This window comes from Convolutriloba macropyga, chromosome 8 (assembly GCF_964194025.1).
Source record: "Convolutriloba macropyga chromosome 8, txConMacr16.3, whole genome shotgun sequence".
In the NCBI taxonomy this organism is placed as follows: domain Eukaryota; kingdom Metazoa; phylum Xenacoelomorpha; order Acoela; family Convolutidae; genus Convolutriloba; species Convolutriloba macropyga.
Genome location: NC_134475.1, coordinates 21804860 through 21825351, shown reverse-complemented (window position 1 = coordinate 21825351; position 20492 = coordinate 21804860). Strand labels below are relative to the sequence as shown.

Here is a 20492-nt window from a genome sequence, read left to right as displayed (position 1 = left end):
TCTTTGTGATTTCAAGCGAAATCATGTAATCTGTACTAAAGGTACTCATCTGAGTGGAATATTTGGCAGTTAATGCTGCGATCATCGTAACGTTGATGCTTGAAACATGCATGTGCATTTTTCAAAATGCCAGATGTCTGCAGTGCCAGATTTTAGAGATTTTAAAATACCATATTTTCCTCTAAACTGTACCAGATTCTTACAATGTCGGCATTTTAAACCTTGTAACGTGCGTGTTTCAAGCGACTATGCTCAAATCACTTTGAGATTCTGGTTTATATCTCGAGCCGTGCCGTGATTTTGGCCATTATTTCAAAAAGGTATGAAGGGCTTTTGCTGTATAAAAAAGTTATACCGATATTTGATCGAGGTTTGCAATAATGATACGAAAAAAATTAAAAATTCCAGAGAGAGAGAGAGAGAGAGAGAGAGAGAGAGAGAGAGATGTGCGTTTCTATTACACGGACAAACTCTCTAGACGGAAGTGCTTCGGTACCCACCGAAAACCATCAATTCCCCTGATCACCAAATGGAAAAAGGGTAAAATTAAGACTGAAAAAAAACGGAATGAATAATGTCATTATGAAATTGTAATATCGACATCAATCCACGTAAAAGAATGTAGAAATAAACTCAACCCAATGGTGCAAGCAAAAGTCTTGTTTTTTTATCCATCCACTCTTATTTATACAAAAAAACCACTCATACTCTCTTTTCTCTTTTCCCAATTAATTAAGAAAGGAATAGATATTAAACCATAACCCAAGGTCATCAGAGGTGGATTAAAGTTGGAACATCGGTCCGGCGTAGATGTTTTTGATCATGGCAGACTTTAGTCTGGAATGTTAGCAGCACGAGGAGGCAAATTGAAAAGTTGCCTGTAAACCTTCAGCCGTGGTACCGTGACTGAAGTTAAGGCTGACCTGTGGCACTGGAGACTGCCCACCGGACAGGTTTCAGCTCTACGGTTTGTCCACCTCTCCCTTCTCTTAAAAGACGCGGAGTGAAATATTTCTGCTCTTCTGTCATCTTTCTCAGCTGGTTCGGCCAGAAGTCAGCTTCCTGTAGTTCCTACAAACACGCATATTACAAACATTTATCTCAAAATTGTATCGCAAAAACAGGTAGCCTATAATTTCAAAAAAAGCTTTTTCCCGGGGCGTCAAACAAACAAAAATCATACAAGTTATATATGATTACAATTAATCATACAGAGCCATATATGATTTGCATAATTTCCTAGTAATCATAAAAGTCTCACAAAGGTTTCTAAGGGATGATTAAGCTGCCACAATTGAGACGCTAATTTCAGCTGAAGTAAATTAGACTGAATTTCACGTTTAATTATCTCTATAACGATATTGCGTTTTCCTGTTAATCATAAAGGGTCAGATATGAATGTATGATTTCCTGTTTATCATACAAGGATCAAAATCGGAAATTGAAGTGTTTATCAAAAACTGATTAAGGGACAGTTTTGACAAGGAGGCTCGGTAATGTGCGACTGCACATAAGGTTCTGACCCCACTCATCCACAATTTTGGCATAATTGTCTACAAAATGAGGAACAGATAGAAAACCCCAAAAATTCAAGTATTTAAAAAAAAAAATTAGGTGTATGAACGAAAGGATAGCCTCCAAAGCAAATAACTCATTGGAGCAAAACATGATGCATTAGATTGATGAGATATGCTAATATTAAGAAAACGAGTCAAGCCGGACAGCAAAACCAAATAAAAATAACAACAAACATCAATTACATCAAAAAATTTATGTCCGTTTTAAAAAGCAAAATTCAATAACAAAGTCAAAATAGCGTCAGATAAAACTGATACTAAACAAAATAACTTGTAAATCACCAGAAAAGATATGGGACCAGTGCATAATAGGGCTTGGTAACAGTTAGACAATATGGAACAAAAATAGTGAGTTTGAAAAAATCGCTTAATTTTTTTAAAAAACATTTAGTTTCGAATTAACAAGAACCATTAGAAATCAACTAAAATATCCCATAGCTTTTAAATTACCAGTGTTTCTAAAGATGAGAATTAATAACCATCAGAGTTTAATGTTTATGCGGTTTCAAAAAGAACAACAAATAGACAACAAACAAACATCAGTTAAATTTTGCCAGAAATTGATTTCGAAGCCATGTTTGATTGCACCTTCATCGAACCCCGATGGTTTATATTTGACCTCTTCATAATGAAACCAGGAAACAAGTAGACAAAAAAGAAAAAAAGTCAAAACTATGTAAAAAATGTAAATTATGTTTCCAAAAAAAATATTTCCAACAACATGAAAGCCATTAATTACAAGATGAAATAATTAAATAGAATCGTTTATTCTTCCAAAGGCAGCAATCGAGACCTTCATTTATCCAGAATATATCTTAGGTCTACAAAAAGAACGTAAAATGTGATAAAAATCAAAAAATAATTTAATTTTTGCGAGAAACCCGTATCGAAGCCAGTAAAGTCATAACGAATTCTTTCAAAACATTAGATTTTATGTCACCAATACCTTTGACACCTTCTTTTGACAACAATATTGTCGAGTGTGGCCTGTAACTAACGAGACTAGGTAACAAACAGACAATAAAAGAAACCAAATTGCGAAGTTGAAGTGTTTCTTTTTATTTTGGAAAACAATTATATTTAAAATCAAGAAAGTCATCAGCTATTTACTAAAATCCGAAAATCGGCCCATCTAATGTTCCATGACAAAACCATAAAGCCGGGTCATTGTAGAGAAAATATCATACGAGTAAAAAGACAAAGTAAAAACGACAGTTAAAGACAAAATTAAAAAATTCAATTAAACTCTTCAAGAATGTATCGTCAAAGCTGATAAAACCCGAGTATATATCCTGAAAAATTTTAATATCATCAACTGTGCCTTTTTGACGACAATAATGCGATATATGAACCGTCAATAACATCATAATGTGAGAAAACTAGAATAGGTGAAAAATGGGCAAATACCTGAAAATAAAGAAAACGTGACATCTAGTACTATCAAGGCCGAAAACCATAACTTAAGGTGTAAATCCGCAATAAAATTGAATTGGAAATCAGTGGAAAAAAGAAACATTCTATCATTGCTGAAACTAAGCTACAATTTGAACAAATTGAAAAAAAAATGCAGGCAAATTTCAATAAGCCATTAATTATTCAAAAATCAAATGTTTTTAATAGTCAAAACGACCATAAGCTTTCAATTAACAAACTAGGTACAGTAATTTGAAGCTACCTAGGAAACGAATTGGACCTATCACTAGTGAGATTTGATCTAAAATGTAATGTTAATTAATTATTAAATAAAAAATATCGAATTTTTTAAATAAAAAAGTCCGACTGATTACAATCTGAATTTTTTTTTTGGATTATAACAGTCCATGATGGGTCCAGAGCTAGCTCTGCTAGTGCTGTTCGTCCAATAGGAACACCTAATTTTTAGAATATTACAGATAGGGAAACTTTGTTATTTAAAAAAATCAAAAATTAATTCTGCGTTTAGGATAATCAAAGATTAAAGTTACCATAAAACGGCAAAATTTTAATTACGGTGCACTCGTAAGGAAGTTGAAGTAGAAATAGCCTCCTTTTGAGTCTAAAAAGATTGTGTTAGTGGGGTTTGGGTGTGTACTTCCTGCAACGTTAATCAAATTTGACTAAAGAAACTCATTTCGTGCTGTTTTTGATGAAAAAGTTTGAATTTTGAAATATTTAGCCGGAATTTTTGACAAAAAATTTTTTAAAAAATAGCCGACAATATTTTTTGTCTTTAAAAATAAAATCAAAAACACTTTTTTACAAGAATTTAACAAATTTTAGCGAAATTAGCGAAATTTTAGTCAAAAATTCCGGAAAATGTGAATAAAATCAACGAAATTCACTCTGTTTTCTCAAAAGTTTAAACCTCGATAACTCCCTGTCTTAAACGAAAATCGAAAAAAAAAATATTCCATGTTCTACTTTGGACAAGCTTTCTAATGATACCAGTCTCAACTCTGTACGATGAATATATCGATCGGCCATAATTGTCTGAACAAAAAAAACCCATTTGAGTATATATAGTTCCCTCCTCAAGAGGGGTCGGAACAAAAACCCAAAAGGGGCAGCAGAAACTATCCAAAAATTTACAATATTAAGCAAAACTGCCATGCATTACTTGCAGCTGAGTTTATGTTGCTTCTTCTCTCAAGATTTCCGCAGTTATTTTTAAATACTTGCGTTTATTTGCAGTTTCATGCTTTTTTAACCATTTATCAGTTACAACTTATAAATTACCACTAGTTCTGACACTGAAATTTTATAATTGAACGCTTGTTCTTCAAAATAAAAAATATATTAATTTCAATTAAATTTACAAAAACCAGGTTTCTGAAAATTTGTAGCTTTGATGGGCTGATATTAGAACTTAGGGTAAATGCAAAGCTTTAGTGCCAGAAACTTCCGACGCTAAATTATGAATAAAATTCGGTTTCTCGCCAACCAGAGTTAAATTTTTTCTCATTATTTTGCAAAACTTAACCAAATTGAGCAAATATAAAAAATTAAGAAATGATAATACACATTCAACGTCATATGTCAAAAAACAGACGAGGATTCAAAAATAATCTTGACGCCAAGCTTTGATTTGTGAAAACAAAATAAATATTCAAGAAAGATGAATATAATCAGCAAACAAATTTCCAGGAAAATAATTCCACTTTTTTCATAACACTATATAACTATTTTATAAAAAAAACCTATAGGCTACCAGTAGTTTTGACTTCACGAAAATAAAATTGGAGGTATATCTTTCAAGCAAAAATAATGTTTTTATTTCAAAAAAACTGTTTTCAAAATGTCCTATATATAGTCAAATAGTCTTATATGTTGTCCAGCCAGAATTGAGGGTAAACACAAAGTTTTACTGCCAGAAGCTTCAGTAGTCAAAATAAAAATATCAGTGAAATCTTTTTTCCTGTCAATCAAAATAGTTTTTTTGCCTAGAGTTGAATAGGAGTCAAAAATGTTGAAGTAGCAAGTAATAATTGTTACTTCAACATAACAACAAATAACAACAAACATCAATTACATCAAAAAATTTATGTCCGTTTTAAAAAGCAAAATTTAATAACAAAGTCAAAATAGCGTCAGATAAAACTGATACTAAACAAAATAACTTGTAAATCACCAGAAAAGATATGGGACCAGTGCATAATAGGGCTTGGTAACAGTTAGACAATATAGAACAAATAAAAAAAGAGTTTGAAAAAATCGCTTAATTTTTTTAGAAAACATTTAGTTTTGAATTAACGAGAACCATTAGAAATCAACTAAAATATCCCATAGCTTTTAAATTACCAGTGTTTCTAAAGATGAGAATTAATAACCATCAGAGTTTAATGTTTATGCGGTTTCAAAAAGAACAACAAATAGACAACAAACAAACATCAGTTAAATTTTGCCAGAAATTGATTTCGAAGCCATGTTTGATTGCACCTTCATCGAACCCCGATGGTTTATATTTGACCTCTTCATAATGAAACCAGGAAACAAGTAGACAAAAAAGAAAAAAGTCAAAACTATGTAAAAAATGAAAATTATGTTTCCAAAAAAAATATTTTCAACAACATGAAAACCATTAATTACAAGATGAAATAATTAAATAGAATCGTTTATTCTTCCAAAGGCAGCAATCGAGACCTTCATTTATCCAGAATATATCTTAGGTCTACAAAAAGAACGTAAAATGTGACAAAAATCAAAAAATAATTTAATTTTTGCGAGAAACCCGTATCGAAGCCAGTAAAGTCATAACGAATTCTTTCAAAACATTAGAATTTATGTCACCAATCCCTTTGACACCTTCTTTTGACAACAATATTGTCGAGTGTGGCCTGTAACTAACGAGACTAGGTAACAAACAGACAATAAAAGAAACCAAATTGCGAAGTTGAAGTGTTTCTTTTTATTTTGGAAAACAATTATATTTAAAATCAAGAAAGTCATCAGCTATTTACTAAAATCCGAAAATTGGCCCATATAATGTTCCATGACAAAACCATAAAGCCGGGTCATTGAAGAGGAAATATCATACGAGTAAAAAGACAAAGTAAAAACGACAGTTAAAGACAAAATTAAAAAATTCAATTAAACTCTTCAAGAATGTATCGTCAAAGCTGATAAAACCCGAGTATATATCCTGAAAAATTTTAATATCATCAACTGTGCCTTTTTGACGACAATAATGCGATATATGAACCGTCAATAACATCATAATGTGAGAAAACTAGAATACGTGAAAAATGGGCAAATACCTGAAAATAAAGAAAACGTGAAATCTAGCACTATCAAGGCCGAAAACCATAACTTAAGGTGTAAATCCGCAATAAGATTGAATTGAAAATCAGTGGAAAAAAGAAACATTCTATCATTGCTGAAACTAAGCTACAATTTGAACAAATTGAAAAAAAATGCAGGCAAATTTCAATAAGCCATTAATTATTCAAAAATCAAATGTTTTTAATAGTCAAAACGACCATAAGCTTTCAATTAACAAACTAGGTACAGTAATTTGAAGCTACTTAGGAAACGAATTGGACCTATCACTAGTGAGATTTGATCTAAAATGTAATGTTAATTAATTATTAAATAAAAAATATCGAATTTTTTAAATAAAAAAGTCCGACTGATTACAATCTGAATTTTTTTTTGGATTATAACAGTCCATGATGGGTCCAGAACTAGCTCTGCTAGTGCTGTTCGTCCAATAGGAACACCTAATTTTTAGAATGTTACAGATATAGATACTTTGTTATTTAAAAAATCAAAAATTAATTCTGCGTTTAGGATAATCAAAGATTAAAGTTACCATAAAACGGCAAAATTTTAATTACGGTGCACTCGTAAGGAAGTTGAAGTAGAAAAAGCCTCCTTTTGAGTCTACAAAGATTGTGTTAGTGTGGTTCGGGTGTGTACTTCCTGCAACGTTAATCAAATTTGACTAAAGAAACTCATTTCGTGCTGTTCTTGATGAAAAAGTTTGAATTTTGAAATATTTAGCCGGAATTTTTGACAAAATTTTTTTTAAAAAATAGCCGACAATATTTTTTGTCTTTAAAAATAAAATCAAAAACACTTTTTTACAAGAATTTAACAAATTTTAGCGAAATTAGCAAAATTTTAGTCAAAAATTCCGGAAAATGTGAATAAAATCAACGAAATTCACTCTGTTTTCTCAAAAGTTTAAACCTCGATAACTCCCTGTCTTAAACGAACATCGAAAAAAAATGTATTCCATGTTCTACTTTGGACAAGCTTTCTAATGATACCAGTCTCAACTCTGTACGATGAATATATCGATCGGCCATAATTGTCTGAACAAAAAAACCCATTTGAGTATATATAGTTCCCTCCTCAAGAGGGGTCGGAACAAAAACCCAGAAGGGGCAGCAGAAACTATCCAAAAATTTACAATATTAAGCAAAACTGCCATGCATTACTTGCAGCTGAGTTTATGTTGCTTTTTCTCTCAAGATTTCCGCAGTTATTTTTAAATACTTGCGTTTATTTGCAGTTTCATGCTTTTTTAACCATTTATCAGTTACAACTTATAAATTACCACTTGAATGCTTGTTTTTCAAAACAAAAATATATTAATTTCAATTAAATTTACAAAAACCAGGTTTCTGAAAATTTGTAGCTTTGATGGGCTGATATTAGAACTTAGGGTAAATGCAAAGCTTTAGTGCCAGAAACTTCCGACGCTAAATTATGAATAAAATTCGATTTCTCGCCAACCAGAGTTAAATTTTTTCTCATTATTTTGCAAAACTTAACCAAATTGAGCAAATATAAAAAATTAAGAAATGATAATACACATTCAACGTCATATGTCAAAAAACAGACGAGGATTCAAAAAGAATCTTGACGCCAAGCTTTGATTTGTGAAAACGAAATAAATATTCAAGAAAGGTGAATATAATCAGCAAACATATTTCCAGGAAAATAATTCCACTTTTTTCATAACACTATATAACTATTTTATAAAAAAAACCTATAGGCTACCAGTAGTTTTGACTTCACGAAAATAAAATTGGAGGTATATCTTTCAAGCAAAAATAATGTTTTTATTTCAAAAAAACTGTTTTTAAAATGTCCTATATATAGTCAAATAGTCTTATATGTTGTCCAGCCAGAATTGATGGTAAACACAAAGTTTTACTGCCAGAAGCTTCAGTAGTCAAAATAAAAATATCAGTGAAATCTTTTTTCCTGTCAATCAAAATATTTTTTTTTGCCTAGAGTTGAATAGGAGACAAAAATGTTGAAGTAGCAATTAATAATTGTTCACATGCGGCAATTTCACTTTGATTGTACTGTTTTTTAAATCTTTTGATCGCTTTTTTTTCTTAATGGTTTTACTTATCCATTTTTAGCTCATTCTAGACCTAGTTTATTCGTTTAAACCAAGGTTCAATTTTTCTTTAGTGGTTTTTTGTTCACATGCTGCATTTCAACTTAAATTTTCTGTTTTTTTCCTAAAATTTTGTGATCTGATTTTTTAGACATGGTTTCCCCAGTTCACTCATAGTCCCTATTAGGTCTAGTCTTTTGCTTATTCAATGACAAATTCTTGAATTGTACGTCAGGAATTGTCCTGATGTTTCTCTTTTGAAGATCTGTTCATATATTTTCCAATTTTTGGAGTTAAATTGGAGTAATGATTTTGGTCACACCGAAACAGGAAGTGGAGCGAAAAAGCGAGTGGTTTTGTGGCGTGAAAATTTTTTGCCCCAATTTTAAAGTAGAGTGAGAATACGGTGTTAGAACAAAAAAAACCCATTTGAGTATATATAGTTCCCTCCTCAAGAGGGGTCGGAACAAAAACCCAGAAGGGGCAGCAGAAACTATCCAAAAATTTACAATATTAAGCAAAACTGCCATGCATTACTTGCAGCTGAGTTTATGTTGCTTCTTCTCTCAAGATTTCCGCAGTTATTTTTAAATACTTGCGTTTATTTGCAGTTTCATGCTTTTTTAACCATTTATCAGTTACAACTTATAAATTACCACTAGTTCTGACACTGAAATTTTATAATTGAACGCTTGTTCTTCAAAATAAAAAATATATTAATTTCAATTAAATTTACAAAAACCAGGTTTCTGAAAATTTGTAGCTTTGATGGGCTGATATTAGAACTTAGGGTAAATGCAAAGCTTTAGTGCCAGAAACTTCAGACGCTAAATTATGAATAAAATTCGATTTCTCGCCAACCAGAGTTAAATTTTTTCTCATTATTTTGCAAAACTTAACCAAATTGAGCAAATATAAAAAATTAAGAAATGATAATACACATTCAACGTCATATGTCAAAAAACAGACGAGGATTCAAAAATAATCTTGACGCCAAGCTTTGCTTTGTGAAAACGAAATAAATATTCAAGATGAATATAATCAGCAAACATATTTCCCGGAAAATAATTCCACTTTTTTCATAACACTATATAACTATTTTATAAAAAAAAAACCTATAGGCTACCAGTAGTTTTGACTTCACGAAAATAAAATTGGAGGTATATCTTTCAAGCAAAAATAATGTTTTTATTTCAAAAAAACTGTTTTTAAAATGTCCTATATATAGTCAAATAGTCTTATATGTTGTCCAGCCAGAATTGAGGGTAAACACAAAGTTTTACTGCCAGAAGCTTCAGTAGTCAAAATAAAAATATCAGTGAAATCTTTTTTCCTGTCAATCAAAATAGTTTTTTTTGCCTAGAGTTGAATAGGAGACAAAAATGTTGAAGTAGCAAGTAATAATTGTTCACATGCGGCAATTTCACTTTGATTGTACTGTTTTTTAAATCTTTGGATCGCTTTTTTTTCTTAATGGTTTTACTTATCCATTTTTAGCTCATTCTAGACCTAGTTTATTCGTTTAAACCAAGTTTCAATTTTTCTTTAGTGGTTTTTTGTTCACATGCTGCATTTTAACTTAAATTTTCTGTTTTTTTCTTAAAATTTTGTGATCTGATTTTTTAGAGATGGTTTCCCCAGTTCACTCATAGTCCCTATTAGGTCTAGTCTTTTGCTTATTCAATGACAAATTCTTGAATTGTACGTCAGGAATTGTCCTGATGTTTCTTTTTTGAAGATCTGTTCATATATTTTCCGATTTTTGGAGTTAAATTGGAGTAATTATTTTGGTCACATCGAAACAGGAAGTAGAGCGAAAAAGCGAGTGGTCTTGTGGCGTGAAAATTTTTCGCCCCAATTTTAAAGTAGAGTGAGAATACGGTGTTGCCACAAAAATTTGCTTTCTTGGTAATGGTTTTTTGTTCAAATACGGCAGTTTCACTTAGATTTTTTTACTTTTTTCATATTTTGCATCGGATTTTCTTTCTAATCTGTTTTCACAATCCATACATAATTCATTCTACACATAATTTTTTGTAAAAACCAAATTTTTATTTCTCGCTAATGGATTTTTGTTCACGGATTTATGCATTTGTTTGTGCATTTATTGCAATGAATTTCTGATTTTTTTGAAAATTTGATCTGATTTTATTAAACATGGTTTTCGAATTTACTCAAAGTCCGTTCTCCACCAGTCAATGAAAATTCTTTGAACTTTAGGTCAGGACTTGTCCTGCTATGTTTTTTTTTCTTCAGACAATTTTGGCCGATCGATATTTCCATCGTCAAGGAATGTTAGTGGTATCATTAAAAAAACAGCGTAGAATTCGAAACTGAAAAATTTTTTGAATTTCTTTTTTTAGTAGGTATCGAGGTTTAAAGGTTTGTGAGAACACAAATTTTTGCTCAAACTAAGCTTATTTCTTTAAAAATATTAATTAAAAATTACATTTCACGCTTCAAAGTAAAATAATTTTGTGTTGCCAATAAATTTGTGTTCTAGTCTCATAGGGGAGCTAAAAATCTAATTCACTTTGAGAGCTGTTTTTTGCCAAATTTCCTTGTTTACTTTGTTTTTTAATCGCTTAGAGAAAAATGATCAATGCCCAATGAACGGGAAATTTGTTTTTAAGGAATCGCTCATACATTTTGGCTTCGACTATTAAGTTTTCGTAATTTTTAATGAAAATTTACTAAACTTTTGGAGTACTATGGCGTATACTCCTTAAATAAGAGTGCAAAAGGCTTCCTAATGAGCATTAGGTGAACCTATCTTGTGCTCTAAGGTGATGGCTGATGGCTGCTAAAGCTTTGAAAGATCATTTTTCGAAAACTTGACCGAACAATAATTAATCTTTAATCTATTTTCATGAACTGTAAGTCTATCTCAGTAATGTCGGGATCCCCTTTTTCTCCTGCAACCAAAGTTAATCTGTTTAGCGGTTTTATCTTATAACGATTGGTTTTTTGGCTTCGATGCCACAAGTTTTCATAATTTTTTTTCTAATGTTTGTATCATTTTTTTAAATTTGTTTTTTTGAAATTTTATCACAACATCCAAAAATTGATAGTCTATATTGGCTCAACCAAAACTTTCAAGGAATCATAGATAAGGTTTTCAGAGAAAGCTTATGGTTTAATTGGCTTTTGCATTTTCTCCCATTTTTCTACTGAAATTTTGGTTTTTGCGTGTTGTTGTTGTTGTTGTTAAAAAGCTTAGAGTGATGCTATATTGATAACCTGTGAATGGCAATTATCCTTATCTTCCAATCAAGGCATAATTTAACGTTTTTGATGACTTCCGTTGAAGGATACTGATTTTATTGCGCTTGATACTGCGTGTTTTCTCAAAAATTTTGAGGTTTTATTATATTTGTTCAATTTTTTATTCTTTTAAACTCATATGCTTCAAAAAATGAATTCCATTGCTTTTGAAAAAATAAAAGAAAATCGAAATGTTTTTACTGAGAAATTCATTTTTTATTGGGTTCGACACATTTCTCAATCAACCTTTTTAATTTTCCCGGTTTCGCCCGTTTTTTTATTCTCTATGTAGCCGTAAAATGCTGACCTGTTCCATAATTTTCAGATTGGGTGTTGATTGAATCAAGTTAATCAATGCAGTCGGTTTATAGTGAACGGTCTCAAATTATATTACATTTGTTTTCAAAGAATTTTTAATCTTTTCATTTTTGATACCCTTTTCCTCAAATTGTAACTTATCCTCATCATTCAGAGGTGCCATCCGTTTCCCCGTAATTCAAAATATTACTTGTCTATTGATATTATGTCGTAACTGATGTTGTGTTTGTTGGAAAATATGCGTTTTGATAAAAGTTTTGTGAGTGGTCAACATTTGCAATCTTTTTCTCTTCCTTCAGCAGATAAGCGTAATATAACCCAATAAATTTCAAATGTGGCCCGTGTGAACCTATTTTATCTTTCGGTATAATTTTTACTGAACTTTTTAAACTAACAATTGCAAAAAATAAACATGATAGCCAGATAATAGCTAATGATTTTAACGGTTTCAATAATTTGTGTTCTCTCCATTAGTTTCTAATTTTTTAGTTTTTCTGCATATTTCATCCATTTTTTGGCTGAGTCTAACCAAAGAAAAGTTCCATTGGCTTTGTAATGTCTTTTAGCAAAATTATCAAAATATAATCTTTAGAAGCTAATGATGAAGACTTGGATTTTTATTGTTTGAAAAATGTTAACTTATTTTTGAATTTCACCTCTTTGTTTCTTCTTTTTGTCGCCTTGTTAACTAGTCTGATTAAGAAAATTTATTTTTTTTTCGTAATGTTTACTGTGCAGTAAGAAAAAGTATATTTGTGTAGTTAATGTTTTATCTGGTTGAATTGACGCTGTTACCATCTTTTAATTTTTATAATGAGTTTTTGCCGGGAAACTTAGTTTTTGCTTTTCTTTCTTGTTGTTTTTTTTGTCTCCTAGTCTTTTTAATGGCCACTATCGTGAGTTTTCATAGTCATAAGACTTATTGTGATGTCTTATCGATAACCTATGAAGGACAAACGTCCTTGTGTGCCAATAGAGGCAATTTTAGCGGTTTTGTCGACTTCAGTTGAACGCTATTGAATTTAATGGCTCTTCAGACTTTACAAATAAAATATTGAAAACTTTTTTGAACACTCTCCAATATTAAACCTATTTTCTCGAACTGTATGTAGGTCTCAGCAATGACAGAAACCCGTCCCTATCTACTGGAACCAGATTTAATCTGGTTAGCAGTTTTTTCCACTAACTATCGGTTTTACGACATCGATACCACGAGTTTTCGTATTTTTTTTTAAATTTGGTTTCCTTTGAAAGCTGATCATATTATCCTAACAATGATAGTTCTCAAGGGCTTAGAAAAGACGTTCAGTGGATCATAGACAAGGTTTTCAGAGACAAACTTAAGTTTTAATTGGCTTTTTCTACTGAACTCTTGGTTTTGCTTGTTGTTGTTGTTGTTGCTGTTGTTGTTGTTGTTATTGTGGTTGTTATTGTTTTCTTAGTTCTAAAACTTAGTGTGGTGCAACATTGATAACCTATTATTGGCAATTATTCATGTCTCCCCATCAAGGAATAACTTAACGTTTTTTTAACTTCCGTTTAAAGCTATTGAGTTTAATGCCCTTGATACTACGGGTTTTCTCAAAAACTTCGCCGTTTTCATATATTTATTGATATTTTCTGGTTTTTTGAAGTCATATGTTTAAAGAGATAAATACCATTGCCGTTACAACATTAAAAGAAAGTTGAAAATTTTTTTTTAAAACTTCATTTTTTATTGAATTCGACGCTTTTCGCGCTCAATTTCTTCAAACTTGCTGTTTTGCCAGTATTTATTATTCTCTATGTAACCGTAAAATGCTGAACGGTTTCATAGTTTTTTGCTTAGCCAATGAAAATTCTTTAAATAGTACCTCAAGAAATGTTCCACATTGTTTTTTTTGAAGATCTGTTCACATATTTTCATGAATTTTGGTGTCAAATTGGAGCAATGATTTTGCTCACGCCGAAACAGAAGATGGAGTGAAAAAACGAGTGATTTTGCGGCGTGAAAATTTTTCTTTCTAATTCGAAAGTAAAGTGAGAGTACGGTTTTGGAACAAAATTTAGCAATCACGGTAGTAGTTTTTTTGTTTAACTGCGGCAATTTCAATTTGATTTCTCACAGTTTTTTTATATTAATTGGATAGGATTTTTTTCTAATTGATGTTCTCAGTCCATTTAAAGTTCATTTTAGACCTTGTTTTTTTAATCCAAGTTTTCATTTCTTGCTAATGGATTTTTAATCAAGTACGGCACTTTTCACATTGATTTTCTGATTTCTTTTTTTTTATCTGATCTTTTTAGAAATGGTTTTTCCCAATTCAGTCATGTTCCGTTCTAGATCTAGTTTCATGCTTAGACTTATTGTGATGTCTTGTTGATAACTTATGAAAAGCAAACATTCTTGTCTGTAAATAGAGGCAGACTTTAAAGGTTTTATCAATTTCCTCATAAAGCTATTGAATTTAATGGCTTTTAAGTTTTTCAAAATAATTTTTCGAAAACTCTTTTAAACATAATCTAATCTTAAACCTAATTTCGCGAACTGTAGGTCAGTCTCAGCAATGAAAGGAACTCCTCCCTATCTACCAAAATCAAAATGGTTAGCGTTTTTATCTTTTAATTTTTGATTTTATGACTTCGATACCACGAGTTTTCATATTTTTTTAATTTTTGCAATTTTTTTGTAACCTTAGTTTCCTTTGAAATCCTATCTTATTATTAAAATACTGATAGTTCTCATGGGCTTAGGAGGGACGTTCAATTGACCATAGATTAAGTTTTCAGAGAAAGTTTAAGGTTTAATTGGCTTTGACACTTTCTCCCATTTTTTTATTGATTTTTTCGTTTTTGCCTGTATTTGTTGTTGTTGTTTTATTAGTCAAAAGGCTTAGTGTGGATTAATATTGATAGCCTATGAATTTCAATGATCCTTATCTTTCCATCAAGGCATAATTTAACGTTTTTGGTGACTTCCGTTGAAAGATATTGATTTTAATGCCCCTGATACAACGGATTTTCTCCAAAACTTCGTGGTTTTAACATAGTTTTTCATATTTTTTGATTTTTTGAAGTCATATGGATAGAAAAATTGAATTCCATTGCTGTTTTAAAATTTATAGAAAATAGAAAAGTTTTTACTGATTTCAAATGTGGCCCGCGTGAACCTATTTTATCTTTCGGTATAATTTTTACTGAATCTTTCTAAATAACAGTTGCAAAAAATAAACATGATAGCGAGATAATAGCTAATGACTTTAACGGTTTCAATAATTTGTGTTCTCTCCATTAGTTTCTAATTTTTTAGTTTTTCTGCATATTTCATCCATTTTTCGGCTTAGTCTAACCAAAGAAAAGTTCTATTGGCTTTGTAATGTTTTTTAGCCAAATTATCAAAATATAATCTTTAGAAGCTAATGATGAGGACTTGGATTTTTATGGTTTGAAAAATGTTAATTTATTTTTGAATTTCACCTCTTTGTTTCTTCTTTTTGTCGCCTTATTAACTATCCTGATAAAGAAAACTTATTTTTCTTTCTTAATGTTTACCGTGCAGTAAGAAAAAGTATATTTGTGTAGTTAATGTTTTATTTGGTTGAATTGACGTTGTTACCATCTTCTTTTAATTTTTATAATGAGTTTTTGCCGTGAAACTTAGTTTTTGCTTTTCTTTCTTGTTGTTTTTTTGTCTCCTAGTCATTTTAATGGCCACTCTCGTGAGTTTTTATAGTCATAAGACTTATTGTGATGTCTTATCGATAACCTAAGAAGGACAAACATCCTTGTGTGCCAATAGAGGCAATTTTAGCGGTTTTGTCGACTTCAGTTGAACGCTATTGAATTTAATGGCTCTTCAGATTTTACAAATAAATTTTTGAAAACTGTTTTGAACACTCTCCAATCTTAAACTTATTTTCTCGAACTGTATGTAGGTCTCAGCAATGACAGGAACCCCTCCCTATCTACTGGAACTGGATATGATAGTTCTCAAGGGCTTAGAAAAGACCTTTTCTTAGTTCTTGGTTTTTGCTTGTTGTTGCTGTTGTTGTTCTTGTTGTTGTTCTTGTTGTTTTCTTAGTACTAAACCTTATTGTCGTGCAACATTGATAACCTATTAAAAGCAATTATTCATGTCTCCCATCAAGGAATAACTTATCGTTTTTTTAACTTCCGTTTCAAGCTATTGAGTTTAATGCCCTTGATACTACGGGTTTTCTCAAAAACTTCGCCGTTTTCATATATTTGTTGATATTTTTTGATTTTTTGTAGTCATATGTTTAAAGAGATAAATACCATTGCCGTTACAAAATTAAAAGAAAGTAGAAAAATTTTTTTTGAGAACTTCATTTTTTATTGGCTTCGACGCTTTTCGCGCTCAACTTCTTCAAACTTGCTGTTTCGCCAGTATTTATTATTCTCTATGTAACCGTAAAATGCTGAACGGTCGCATAGTCTTTTGCTTAGTCAATGGAAATTCTTTAAATAGTACGTCAAGAAATGTTCCACTATGTTTTTTCTGAAGCTCTGTTCACATATTTTCATGAATTTTGGTGTCAAATCGGAGCAATGATTTTGCTCACGCCGAAACAGAAAGTCGAGCGAAAAAACGAGTGATTTTGCGGTATGAAAATTTTTCTTCCTAATTCGAAAGTAAAGTGAGAGTACGGTTTTGGAACAAAATGTAGCAATCACGGTAGTCCTTTTTTTATTTAACTGCGGCAATTTCAATTTGATTTCTCACAGTTTTTTGTATTAATTGGATAGGATTTGTCTAATTGTTGTTCCCAATCCATTCATAGTTCATTTCAGTTTCAGAACTTGTTTTTTTAATCCAAGTTTTCATTTCTTGCTAATGGATTTTTAATCAAGTGCGGCATTTTTTACATTGATTTTCTGATTTCTTTAATTTTTGATCTGATCTTTTTAGAAATGGTTTTCCCAATTCAGTCTGTTCCAAATCTAGTTTCATGCTTAGTCAATAAAAATTCTTTGAATTGTTTTTCAGGACTTGTCCTGCCTTTTTTATCAGGAGATTTTGGCTCGTACAGCGTAGAATTCGAAAAAAAAAGATTTTTTTTAATTTCCTTTTTTTTGAGAAGGTATCGAGGTTTAAAGGTTTTTGTCAACACAAATTTTTGCTCAATCTAAGCCTCTCTCTATGAAAATATGAACTCAAAATTACTTTTCACGCGTCAAAGTAAAATTCGATAAGAAAGGCTAGTTCTAGTCTCATAGGGAAGCTAAAATTCTAATTCATTTTGAGGGCTGTTTTTTAGCAAAATTTTTGTATTTACTTTGTTTTTTTAGTCCCTTAGATAATAATCACATTTTATATCCCGGTTGTGTTTATGACTAACCTCATTTACAGTCAAATGATGCTCAATGAACGGGAATTTCGTTTTCAAGGAATCGCTCTTACTTTTTGGCTTCGATATTTGAGTTTTCGTAATTTTTTTTAATGAAATTTTATTAATCTTTTGGAGTCGCATGGCGTAGATTCTTCAACTAAGAGTGGAGTGCAATAGCCTTCCTAATGAGCTTTAGGTGAACCTATTGTGCTTTGAGGTGACAGCTGATGGCTGCTCAATCTTTGAAAGATTGAGGTGACAGCTTATGGCTGCTCAATCTTTGAAAGATCATTTTTGGAAACTTTTTTTTGAACATTAACCGATCTTAAGTCTATTTTCATAACTGTTGGTCTATCTCAGAAATGTCGGGATTGTCATACATTCTCTTGTAACCGAAGTAAATCATATAAGCGGTTTTTTTCTACCAACTATGGGTTTTATGACTTCGATGCAACAAATTTTGATAATTTTTTTTCTAATTTTTGTAAATTTTTTGCGTTATTTTGGTTCCTTTTGAGCTCTTATCACATTATCAAAAATGTGATAGTTCCCATTGACTCAGCGAAAACTTTCAATGGGTATATATAAAGTTTTCAGAAACACGCTTATTGTTTAAATGGATTCAAAATTTTCTTTCCCCACTTTTCAACTGAATTTTTTGTTTTTGCCTGTTTTTTTTTGTTGTTTTTATAGTTTTCTCAGTCAGAAGACTTATTGTGATGTCTTATTGATAACGTATGAAATGCAAACATTCTTGTCTGTCAATAGATATAGATTTTCAAGGTTTTATCAACTTGCGCATAAAGCTATTGAATTTAATGGCTTTTAAGTTTTTCAAAATAATTTTTCGAAACCTCTTTTAAACATAATCTAATCTTAAACCTAATTTCGCGAACTGTAGGTCAGTCTCAGCAATGAAAGGAACTCCTCCCTATCTATCAAAATCAAAATGGTTAGCGTTTTTATCTTCTAATTATTGATTTTATGACTTCGATACCACGAGTTTTTATATTTTTTTAATTTTTGCAATTTTTTTTTCGTAACTTTAGTTTCCTTTGAAATCCTATCATATTTTTCTAATACTGATAGTTCTCATGGGCTTAGGAGAGACGTTCAATTGACCATAGATGAAGTTTTCAGAGAAAAGTTTAAGGTTTGATTGGCTTTAACACTTTCTCCCATTTTTTAATTGATTTTTTCGTTTTTGCCTGTATTTGTTGTTGTTGTTTTCATAGTCAAAAGGCTTTGTGTGGATTAATATTGATAGCCTATGAATTTCAATGATCCTTATCTTTCCATCAAGGCATAATTAAACGTTTTTGATGACTTCCGTTGAAAGATATTGATTTTAATGCGTTTGATACAACGGGTTTTCTCAAAAGTTTCCTGGTTTTAACATAGTTGTTCATATTTTTTGATTTTTTGAAGTCATATGGATAAAAAAACTGAATCCCATTGCTGTTTTAAAATTCATAAAAAATAGAAAAGTTTTTACTAAAAACTTCATTTTTTATAAGCTTCGACACTTTTCTCGTTCAACTTTTTTGATTTTGCTGGTTTTGACTGTATTTTTTGTTCACTATAAAGCCGTAAGATGCTGACCGCTCTCATAGTCTTTTGATTGAGAATTGGTTTAATTGTATTACCTAAAGCAGTCGGTTTATAACGAATAGTCTTAAAGTATATGATATTGCTTTTCAAACATTTTTTACTCGCTTAATTTTTGATACTCTTTTCCTCAACTTCTAACTTATTCTCCTCATTGAGAGGTCCCATCCAAATCCCTGTAATTGAAAATCTAAGTTGTTTTTCGATATTATCTCGTAACTGGTGATTTGTTTGTTGGACAATATGCGCTTTGATGAAAGTATTGTTGATGGTCAATATTTGTGATTCTTTTTCTCTTCTTTGTAGCAGATTCGCGTACTAATAAATTCAAATGAATTTCAAATGTCGCCCGCGTGAACGTATAAAATATTTTTTAAAAAGCTAATGATGAAGACTGTTGTTTTGTGGTTTTAAAAATATTAATTGATTTTTGAATTTCGCCTCATTATTTCTTCTTTTTGCCGACTTGTTACCTAGTCTCATTAAGAAAAATTTCTGTGCAGTTAGGAAAAGTAAATTTGTGTAGTTAATGTTTTATTCGATTGAATTGACGTTGTTACTATCTGCTTTTAAATTTATATAATGAGTTTTTGCCGTGAAGTCTTTGTATTTGCGCTTATTTTGCTGTTGGTTTTTTCTCGTAGTCTTTTTAATGGCAGCTCTCCTGTAATTCTATTAGTAGTTTGGTTGTGCAACAATTTTTTAAAAGTCAAACATCTATTTGTGATTATCTCTGTATTTTGTTGCCAATTAAATCAAAATGTAGATGAGCGGGGTCGGAACATCATGTGCGAACGCACATTAACGGGCATCCTTGTTTAAAATAGAAATGCGAATTTATTTATGTTTTAAATTGAAGAACAGTCACAAAACTATATCGAAGCCAAGCTTTGAGTTGATCAAATTGAAATCAAATTTGATTATTGTTTAAATAATTTCTAACAAGGAAAAACAAGCATACAAGATTGAAAACGGTCAAGGAAGCGTCCATCTGACATTTTGTTTCAGCGGTTTTCTGAAATGAGTTTGAGGTCTTTGTTACACTCAAACTTCAAAAATTAAATATAAACATTGCTTTTATACAAATTTGAAAATTACTGAAGACAATAAAAGAAAATTTTAGAGAAAAATACTTTTTACCAGTAAATATGTTGCCAATTCACATACAACGTTTCCAAACTGCTATTTTAAAATTGTCGTGAGAACGACGAGTTTAAAATTAACAGATGAGTTGTCATGCAACATGACTGTAAGAACTTATTTCTTTAATTAATTAAAGTAAGAAATCCAATAACGCATTTTCCACCCAATTAATTTGCGATACAATATAAAGAGGTAACAAACTCGTAATCTAAATGAAAACATGGCGCTTGCAATATAAGTCTTGTAATAGTGACGACGGTTTAGTACCTTATATCCTGGTTGTTAACACCCATTGAAAATGAAACCAATCTTATCACCTTCATTGAATCGACATCGCCTCGTTGTTGAATAATTTTTATGACTATAACAACCGAATTATGGGTAAAAATAAGGCATTTTAGCTAACCATTGTCAAACGGA

The 20492-nt window shown here is 30.9% G+C and overlaps 1 protein-coding gene across 2 annotated transcripts in view; it reads right to left on the bottom strand.

Moving 5' to 3' along the window:
- The window catches only part of LOC142344006 (uncharacterized), a 30265-nt gene that overhangs the window by 3811 nt on the left and 5962 nt on the right, over positions 1-20492 (bottom strand). For both annotated transcript variants that reach the window (XM_075395446.1, XM_075395445.1), the window contains exon 3: positions 924-1071. In XM_075395446.1, coding sequence (XP_075251561.1) covers positions 924-1071 — 148 coding nt within the window. The remainder of the gene's footprint in view (positions 1-923; positions 1072-20492) is intronic.